Source organism: Perissodus microlepis, chromosome 20 (genome assembly GCF_051167445.1).
Source record: "Perissodus microlepis isolate ML-2025 ecotype Zambia chromosome 20, ASM5116744v1, whole genome shotgun sequence".
In the NCBI taxonomy this organism is placed as follows: domain Eukaryota; kingdom Metazoa; phylum Chordata; class Actinopteri; order Cichliformes; family Cichlidae; genus Perissodus; species Perissodus microlepis.
The window spans coordinates 23,789,236-23,799,283 of record NC_140480.1 but is presented as its reverse complement, the minus strand read 5'-3'; the positions used below and the strand labels follow the sequence as shown (position 1 = coordinate 23,799,283).

The following is a 10,048-nucleotide window of genomic DNA, read 5'->3' as shown; positions in this document are numbered from 1 at the left end:
GGATCCATTCTTCGCTGTTCCACGTGTTTAATAGTTCCCCCAAACCATTTTTTTAATCTTTAAGTGTTTTCCTTTTCCTTTTTCAGTCTTTCTTTTTTTAATTGCGAGCTTATAGTCCACGTGTTTATTCTTCTCATATCATCCCCCCATTTGTGGAAGACGTCGGGCTTTGGACGATTACAGGCAGAGTTAGACAACCAGCCAATGTTCCCTCCCTTTATTGACGGGCTCCCTTTATCACAATTTGCCAGATTTGCAGACAGCCGGTAACTGGCCTCCCCTTCCAAATACACGCGTTTGGAGCAGATAATGTTGCTTATATTAGCCCCCATATGTTTCCATTTTGCACCTCGATTTATTAGTGCGGGGGGGTGGGGGGGGGGGGGTGTCGGTCTTTCGTGTGTATCTGAATGTGGAGGGGGGGGGGTCATCTTTTGTGTAGCCAGGAGCAGAAGATCCCAAAATCTCATTTTGCCACCTGAATAAAATTCTTTTTTAAGCCCCTGAAATAATCGCAGTTTATCGCTTTAAAATGAGGAATAATTGTGAATGGGAAATCTTTATTTCAGCCAGTGTTTTACAAAGTTGCTCTTCTTGTTTGGGGGGGGATAATAGTCAAAAAGAAAAAAATGTGATTACCTATTTGACAGCATTAATTAAAATTTAAAGGGGGAAATCGTTTGAAATAATAAAAACAAACAGGCTGCAAGTGCGATGTCAGTGCAGCCTATGGATGAGGATGAGGAGGATGAGTGGGGGGGGCGACTTTGAGATGACATTGAGGCTGTGTAGATGGGAGTTGAGTCTCTGGTTGTTGATGTTAGTCGCACAAGGCGAAGCGGCTGCTGCCCGTGTTGATTCAGCCTCCTCCTCCTCCTCCTCCTCTTCATCCTCCTGGTCTTCAGCACTGCTCCCCGCTGGACAGCTCCTGCTTGGACCCCTCTAATGCTGCATGGTCCCTTTAAGTCTTTTAATGGAAGTAAAATCTATTTATGTTTCAAGAAATATTGGGAGTTTACAACTTCACCCACAGGAGGAATCTACGGATACCTCGTTCCGAGATTTGTGGCAGGCAGCGTATCCTCGGCGGCACAGATCACAGATTGACTGTGAGTAAACTGGGTGCTGAATTCTTGCGTCTGTCTGTGCGTGTGTACGTGTTTGAACACCTATACAAACGAGGCTGGTTAAAGCATGGTTATTATTTTTATTTATATTATTTTTCCTATCATGTGATAATGATTAAACTGTGAATGGGGCTAGCGACATGTAGCTGGGATTCATGTAAATTGCACGATGATCTCTGAACCTACGCGCTGTATCCAATTAAATGGTGTATTGATTGCTGCATGCCAGTCATTTGGATGTTGCAAGTGTGGAGAGGACGCGATTTCATGCGTTTAATAACGCGCAAGGTTCTCAATTATTCGGGTAGATTGGGGTAGGAATTTGTGCAGCCTGGTGCGTAAAGCTTTTACGCATTGGACATCCCTTTGTCCCTACAATGCGTTTTGCATTCGAGTTTGTTTGAGAGGTTTATTTTGTATCCCTGCTGCTTTCAGCTCTTTACGTGGTTAACTGTTAAGAATCTGTAGGTGGTAATTGGTGGACTTCGCTGTGCTTAAATCTCATAGGCTATTTGCTATCGCTACGGAAGGTCTTGCGCTTATGTGTATGTTTTGGATCCTGTAATTTGTCTCCAAGTTTGTTTGCTTTTTTTTATAAATATTTTTTTCGGTATCTTTTAATAATATTTGCTGGATAATTAATTGCAAACATTGTTTAGGCTTCCATGTCTGCTGGTCTGGCTTTGAATGCTGTTAATTTATGTGCAATCTACCGTCTGTGTTTTAGTTCTGGGGCAAGTCAGCATGACTTTGCCCTCGATGGTTTTTTTTGTTTGTTGAGTCTGACATAAATGGACATTTTTTCTTCAGGGTGCCAAATGATCGGGAGGTTCGCTAGTCTGCGTTTTCATATTCATACATCAGAGATAAACAGTGTTTATATTTGATTTCCATTCTTTTATTACACCTGCCGGGAGTATAACATGTCCATATTTGCTTATTAAATAACCACTTTTTCTGCGCTCCCTTGAAGAGACAATCAATTAGCCTACTCTATTACAGGTTAACGACGACTGACGAGCCTTGTGCGCACAGGCTTCATCTCCAGACATTTGGTCCAGGGGTTAGGTCGAAAAACCGCGAAGCTGCTGTCTACGTGGACTGGTGCTGAAGCCTCCCGTCCGACTGCCAGGACCTCTGCCAAATCCAGAGACATGGCGACGAACGGCACCAAAACGGATGGACAAGTCACAGAACTGAATGAGGTGGCCACTAATAATGACAAACCCAAGTCACTGGACGTGAAACCCGAAAAGCAGAAAAAGGAGGTGCCTGATAGAGAAACATGGAGGGGGAAATTTGATTTTCTTCTGTCGTGTGTGGGTTATGCAATTGGACTGGGAAATGTATGGAGATTTCCCTATCTCTGTGGAAAAAACGGTGGAGGTAAAGATTATTTTCACAGCTAATTTAACTGCATGTATCATTCAGTTCTATGATACACATAGTCGAGCTGACCAAAGTGATCGTGCTGATAACATAAAAATAATTAAATCATCGCCATGTAATTAATTTACTCTAGGCAATTTTAGCCTAAAATTGATAACTCGTAAGTGCATAACGTAATCTCCTTTTGTCCATCCAGGGGCCTTCTTAATTCCCTATTTTTTGACCCTTATATTTGCTGGGGTCCCCTTGTTCCTGTTGGAATGCTCCCTCGGTCAATACACATCAATTGGAGGGCTTGGTGTGTGGAAACTGGCTCCTATGTTTAAAGGTATATGAACAGAATATTTATAGGTAACCAGAAAATATTTACTTTGATGAAAAAAACATGAATATTTATAATGTTGATGCTTATAAGAAATAAGTATGGCCATCACTATATGTGGAGGCCACACTCAAATCCAATAATAGTTGTATAGTGGCTAATTCATTTTTCTGTGACAGGTGTGGGCCTTGCAGCGGCTGTTCTGTCCTTCTGGCTCAACATTTACTACATTATAATCATTGCTTGGGCCATTTACTACCTGTACAACTCCTTCACCACTGTAAGTATTATACAGTGTGTTTCATTTAAAGCTGAAGGAAAGATAAGAGCAAGGTTGTTCATTGGGAATGTAGCCTGCAATATCTGCAAGAAACTGGTAATCCCTAAATTTGTCATGGAGAAAGAAATCGCAAATTTCTATTTTTCAGGAACTTCCATGGAGCTCATGTAACAATGAATGGAACACAGAGAGATGTTATACAAACTACAGCATTGCAGACACCACCAATCTCACCAGTGCAGTGGTGGAGTTTTGGGAGTAAGATATTGACTGCTTTCTCTTGCTTTTCACAACAGCAGCGCTTTAAACTGTCCTGCATGCTTCCCCGAGCTACATAAAAGACAGCCTCCTCTGCTGCATGGTTATTTCCCTGTGTGTGTATAATAGTCTTATTGTTGCTTCCTCTGACTTATAGGCGCAACATGCATCAAATGACTGATGGCTTGGAGAAACCAGGCCAGCTTCGAGTGCCACTGGCAATAACGCTAGCTATTGCCTGGGTCCTCGTGTACTTCTGTATTTGGAAAGGGGTTGGCTGGACAGGAAAGGTAAGATGTTTGATAGATTTGGTTACCCAAGACCTCTGATGCTATGCTGATTCCCAAAGTGGAACACTATGTGAGCTATGCAATATTAATCACTTTAATATCAGCTCATCAATCATTCAAATTGCAATCAGTATCGTCCAGATTTGTTTCAAAATAGGAGAGGAGTTAGCATAAACTCATGTTCACTAATCCTGCTCTGCCTTATGGTGGCTCCCCTAATTCTGCTTCTCCTGACACTTCCTCTATCCTGCGTGTGGATTTGTGATAGGTAGAGCAACAAACAGCCGCTTGCAAGAATCTGGCTTTATCTTTTCCCTTTACTTGGGGCAGATTCCCTCTCTTGGGGTGCCACATTTTGAAAGTGTGGTTTATCACATGACCATGGAAAATAATATTTGGTTTGGTCACAAAATATCCCATCCCCCATCGCCCCATGCTTTGCACACACATATCTTACACTGTGTGAGAAATTCAGAGAGACAAACAGGCCAGCTGTAAGTGAAGTTTCATTTGCTTTTTTTGTTGTTGTTGTTGTTTGGAAAAGCTACAGAAACTTTACAGATCTCATGAAAATGTATAAATCTATGGATCATATATATTGTTAAAATGCAGCGATGTTACCCTGCTGATAATGGTCTTACATTTTCAGGTCGTTTACTTCTCAGCCACATATCCTTACTTCATGCTGTTTATTCTCTTCATCCGTGGGGTGACTCTACCTGGAGCTAGAGAAGGAATTTTGTTCTATATCACCCCTGACTTTGAAAAGCTCAAAGAATCTGAGGTAATGACATATTATTACATGATTCATACCCATGTACTGCATGCCTGAGTGAGCAGACGACGGCCTCACACAGTTATTTTCTCCTTTTTTCAGGTATGGCTCGATGCAGCTACCCAGATCTTTTTTTCCTACGGATTGGGATTGGGGTCACTTATAGCTCTAGGCAGTTATAACCCTTTCAATAATAATGTTTACAGGTAAGACTGGTGATGATTCATGAACAGGATGTAATCTTTGAGACAACGACAAAGACTGCTGCTGAATTTAATATATGAGAGTAAATTGCAATACCTGAAGATAGAAGTAATTAAATTGTTGCTACTTTATAAGATAACTTAATCTAATTTGATCTTACTTGGTAGAAGCTTTTAAAAGGAGGTTATAAATGTCAGTTCCTGGCATGAATATAATAAAAATCTAAGGCAGCTTCTTTCTGTTGGTGTGTGTGCTGGAGGAAAAAAAAGTACTATTATTGCAAAGCCTGTTTTCTCCAGCAGCCCCATGGTTCTGGGTCACATAAACAATCAGTTACATAAAAATAGTTGCATTCATTTTGTGCATTTTGTGCCCTTGATTCAAACGGATCTAGCTTTCTACAACATCTATATCTATAAAAATGTGACAATGGTCATGTTTGATGTGAGTTTTTGAATGGAAATATATTTATATCATTCACAATTAAGAAATATTGCATATATATATATAACACTACAATGAAAAGGAACAGGTAACAATGATGACCTCATTTTGAGGTTTTTCAGAGAAGATCAGTTAAGAAGCACAAGAGTTAGTCAATTTAAGTCTTTGACACAAGCTGTATTTTACATTTCCTCTCCCCAGAGACTCCATCATTGTGTGCTGCATCAACTCGTGTACCAGCATGTTTGCTGGCTTTGTAATCTTCTCCATTGTTGGCTTCATGTCACATGTGACAAAGAGACCCATCGCTGATGTAGCAGCTTCAGGTAACTACAGATTGTTTTCTTCTGTAATGATTCTGCGTCTGCACAAAAAAGCTGCACTGTCATTGATGCTCACTGATGAACAGCATCAGTCAACAGTTCTGTGTGAATATGTATGCATGTCGTTATCAGAATACTGTGAGAGGAACCCTGACGAAATATGATTTTTCCTGTTTTCCAACCAGGTCCTGGCTTAGCTTTTCTGGCCTATCCGGAGGCTGTAACCCAATTGCCCGTCTCCCCTCTCTGGGCCATTCTGTTCTTCTCCATGCTGCTCATGCTGGGAATAGACAGCCAGGTAAGGGGCTTGGAGATGATCTGCTCATGGGCTGACCTAAATATTTTAAATGCAGGTACATATCATGCAGCTCACCCCTGCTCTCTGCATGATAAGCATGCAATTTGCTTCATGTGGACAGATATAGCTGGGCTTTGACATTGGCTGTCAAGTATTTTTAATGCAACTTTATCACCTCCATTTGCCTGCAGGTCCCTTTACGTGTGCGTGTGTTTATTCTCTTAATATATGATAGCTCAGTTTGGATAAAGCTAGAGAAATTTGAACACCATATATGCAGTTACACAATGCCCATGAGCATCAGCACTTCAAAGTAAAAGACTAATTTTAACCCTATTCTAAATGTCATATCAACAGTGCTTTTGCATACAAGAGCTATTACCAAAATGGCATCCAAGAAGTGAATGCTTGGTCATTCAGAAGATTACATTTGTGATTTTGTCCCATGGTTTGCTGCACACTGCGGTTCTTTGTTAGTCTAACCAGTTAAATAAAGGTTCTCTGTTAAAGAATGCGTTTTGCTACATAACTGCAAATCTCTGCAAAACGTAGAAATCCGTTCTTTTAAAAACACCCACATTAAAGAATATAAAAGCAGCAAAGTGCAAAAAAGTGCTAGTATTCATACTTATCCCTAATGCTGTTTCTATGACTCTGTCCTTCAGTTCTGCACTGTTGAAGGCTTCATCACTGCTCTGGTGGATGAGTTTCCCAGAGTTCTTAGAGGTAGACGAGAGCTCTTCATCGCGGTTGTCTGTCTGGTGTCCTATGTGATTGGACTTTCAAACATCACGCAGGTACAGCAGGGCATCTTTCTCATATTACCACTGACTATTCACGGCGTTACGTTAAACAAATCAGTGAAAGAAAGGAGAAAAATTATTAAAAGATACAAGTAAAACATGTGCATCTATGTACTATGCAAAAGGCAATTTATATTTTAATCAGTGGCTTTAATTGATTACAGCACTAGAGTATATCTGCACATAAAGTTTTCAATAACACCTATCAATTTCTCTGTAACCAGGGAGGAATCTATGTGTTCAAACTGTTCGACTACTACTCTGCCAGTGGAATGTCCCTGCTGTTCTTGGTCTTCTTTGAATGCATCTCCATATCCTGGTGCTACGGTGTGTATCGGGAATGTTCCATTAAACATAGCAAGAGAAACAAAATAAGCTTCTTTTTTTTTACAATTTTAAAATAGGTTTGCAAAAAAAAAAAAAAAATCTAATATGTGAAAGGCTGAAAGCCTCAGGTGCATCCAGAGATATTTGCACAACTTCAAGCGACATTCAGCCTCAAGGTCACGAGCACTCATGTGTTCCACCCCACCATCCTCATCATCATGCATGGCAGACCAGGGGCAAATTGAAATAAATTGGATATGAATATTTTGATCATAGATTCATTTGTCTCGCAGGTGTGAACAAATTCTATGACAACATCCAGGAGATGATTGGCTACAAGCCTTGCATATGGTGGAAGTTGTGCTGGGTTGTATTCACCCCTCTCATTGTCGCAGTGAGTCCTCCGAACTAACAGAACAGTACATCTAAAGTCACGACATGAAAAATGAAACAATAAATAAAGTCAATATTACCTGCCTGCAGCCATGTCAGGCTAAGACAGCGCTGCCTGTAGTCAGTGGTGTCAGGATGCATAAAGGGTTTCATGTCTCCCACAGGGGGTGTTCTTGTTCAGCGCCGTACAAATGGTTCCTCTCACAATGGGAGACTATGTGTTCCCAAGCTGGGGTCAGGGAGTAGGCTGGCTCATGGCGCTGTCCTCCATGATTCTCATACCAGGATATATGATCTACATGTATCTCGGACTCAAGGGCACTTACAAGGAGGTAAGAAGGAGATCATCTGTTGTTGGGTCACTGGGTAAACAGCACAGATTTTGCCAGTTTTTATTTATAGGTTTTTAGCTTCACTCTGTAACCTAGTATCTTCTTTCTCTTATGTAATTATTTTCACCACGTGTTCTGCTCCCAGCGACTTCGGATAATGCTTCAGCCCCCTGCAGTTGTCAGGCGACCTCAGGAAAATGGACCGGAGCAGCAAGTGGAAACCAACACCGCTAACCTGTCCAGCCCTGCCAATCCAACCAGTGCTGCCAGCCCTGCCAACCCAGCTCCTGCGAACACCGCCAGCCCCACCAGTCCAGCTCCTGTCAACTCAACCAGCCCAGTGACACCTGCTAACCCGGCCCCTCCACCAGCTAATCCAGCCAGCGCCTCTAGCCCTGTGAATCCTGTGACAAGTCCTTCCACCACTATCACCACCACCACCACTACCACTACCGCAACTGGTCCGGCTAACCCTCCCACCACAACAGTTAGCCCAACCAGCCCACCACCCAACCCAACTAGCCCACCAGAGCCCGTCAGTCCCCCGAACCCAACAAGCCCAACCTCTAACCTGACCAATGCCGAGGCCAACGTGTAGACAACAAAGAAACCCTCATGGAGCATGTAGACAAAAGAGAACATTACAAAGGACTTCCAAGATTATAATTGATTCACCTACCTCCAGGGGCAATATGTGATCAAAACAGATTTTCAAACCATGTTTAATTTTTTTCTGCATTTGTAAAACCAAGCCAACGATGTCTTATTGTTGGTTTGCATTCCGAAAACAGTATCAAAGACTGTTAGTGTCCACAAATACAAGCATAATTCTGGGTAAAAAAAAAAATGTAAACATACTGTGTAATACTGTGAGAAAAGAAAAAAAAAAACTTAGAGATATAGATTAGAGATTTGTTGAATATCTTCATGAATCAAGTAAATTCCGTGTGAATATAGTAGATGAAGTAGTGAACAAAATTGACATCATTGAAGAGTGCAAAGGATGGCGTCAATTTTCCTTTTTTTTTTTTTTGTGGATGTTTTCTAAACCTCACACAGTTGTCTCTTTTCCAAATGTTGCTCTCTGTGAGGTAAAACATGGCCACACGGCAAACGGGGAGCTCTGAGTAAGCACAATGCCAATAAGAAGTTCGTGTTAAGGAGCTCTGGAGCGATCCAGTATTTGTTGCAAAAGATTATGTGTGTGTGAGAGACTGTTATTTTTCCTTCATTTTTTCAGTGAAAAAAAGAGAGAAAACTTTTATGTGATCAAAACATTTTTAGAATTATTTTTAGGATGTTTTATACTATATGTGTTGTGATGGAGGACCAAAATCAATAGGCAGACAAAAGCAAAAACTATGCTATTAAGTATTGGGTTGGTAAAGCACAGGGTACAAAGAAGTACAATAATAATAATAATGATGATGATAATAATAAAAAGCACAGGGTTCGAAAAGCGATTTACAAACATCGACTATCCCTTAATGCTGACAGTCAATCCTGTTTACGTTTTGCATGCTTTCCTCAGGAACATCAGTGAAATACTGCTGAAATGTCTCCTGACAAACAAAAGAAGAGAAACAGAGTAGGCCTTAAGCCAGTACACCAATTCCAACTAAGCCATAGTCTGTTTACATGACTGGGCAGAAGTACAAAATAGCACTTTGTATGCTAGCACAAAAAAAACTGGACCAACTCTGTGTTTAAGTACAGTCATGTTTTTTTTCTTTGTGTGTCTTGATCAAATATAGTTTGATCAATATGTATTCAGCAATACATATGTAGGTGTATAAGCGCAGGCCATTAAGCAAGTGGTCTGTTTCTCTTTTTGTTGATGTTGTCTTTGCTTTACAACCGAAAAAGCATAAGCTTTAATTTTACCAGAGTTTTGCCATGGTGTGTCAAGACAATGTTAGTTTGCTTCTATGGCAGCTACTATGAAAGGCATCTGGTTGAACAGCACATGTTTACTTTGAAAAGCAAAACAACTGAGCGAAAATGTGAAATGGCTACAGTTCATGTCCTGTGAATTTTGTATAAAGTTAATCTACCACAGTTTTCTCTGGAAGTTTGTTGTAAAACTGTACTGTGTAAAACATGTAACTGTGAATGTCTGTAATACATTGGAAGTTATTGTCTAAATGTTGAAAAAACTGAGTTGCTGTTTTCTGCAATAATATTTTGATCACAGAAGCTAAAGCACATATCTTACAGAAATATATGAAATGATGATGATGATGATGACAATGAAGATGCTGACGATTATATTAAAAATAGAACCTATGTCTAGTAAAAAACAATATTGTTTTGTATATTTTTAACTGTCTCACTGCCTAATGTAAAACATAATATAAACATGATATGTATCTATGTGGTGTCACATGATAAAGCACGATTGTTATGTTCTACAAACAGAAAAAGACTGAAAAAAATAAAGAGTTATAGAAAATATAAATACAACACATGCCTGGCATATGTCC

General features: G+C 40.4%; 1 protein-coding gene across 3 annotated transcripts; it reads left to right on the top strand.

Moving 5' to 3' along the window:
• The first annotated feature begins 756 nt into the window (after positions 1-756).
• Positions 757-10,028, top strand: LOC146364580 (sodium- and chloride-dependent GABA transporter 1-like). 3 transcript variants are annotated; one of them, XM_084917421.1, is made up of 15 exons: positions 757-1,109; positions 2,130-2,513; positions 2,713-2,844; positions 3,018-3,118; positions 3,267-3,376; positions 3,534-3,666; positions 4,316-4,450; positions 4,544-4,647; positions 5,291-5,415; positions 5,598-5,710; positions 6,376-6,507; positions 6,738-6,840; positions 7,134-7,234; positions 7,398-7,565; positions 7,711-10,028. In XM_084917421.1, the coding sequence occupies exons 2-15, from the start codon at positions 2,282-2,284 to the stop codon at positions 8,161-8,163; spliced, it is 2,142 nt and encodes a 713-aa protein (XP_084773547.1). In that variant the 5' UTR covers positions 757-1,109; positions 2,130-2,281; the 3' UTR covers positions 8,164-10,028. The 3 variants fall into 3 exon arrangements, with proteins under 3 accessions (XP_084773547.1, XP_084773548.1, XP_084773549.1); XM_084917422.1 differs by lacking the exon at positions 757-1,109 and adding an exon at positions 1,368-1,461; XM_084917423.1 differs by lacking the exon at positions 757-1,109 and adding an exon at positions 1,505-1,672.
• The last annotated feature ends 20 nt before the right edge of the window (positions 10,029-10,048 follow it).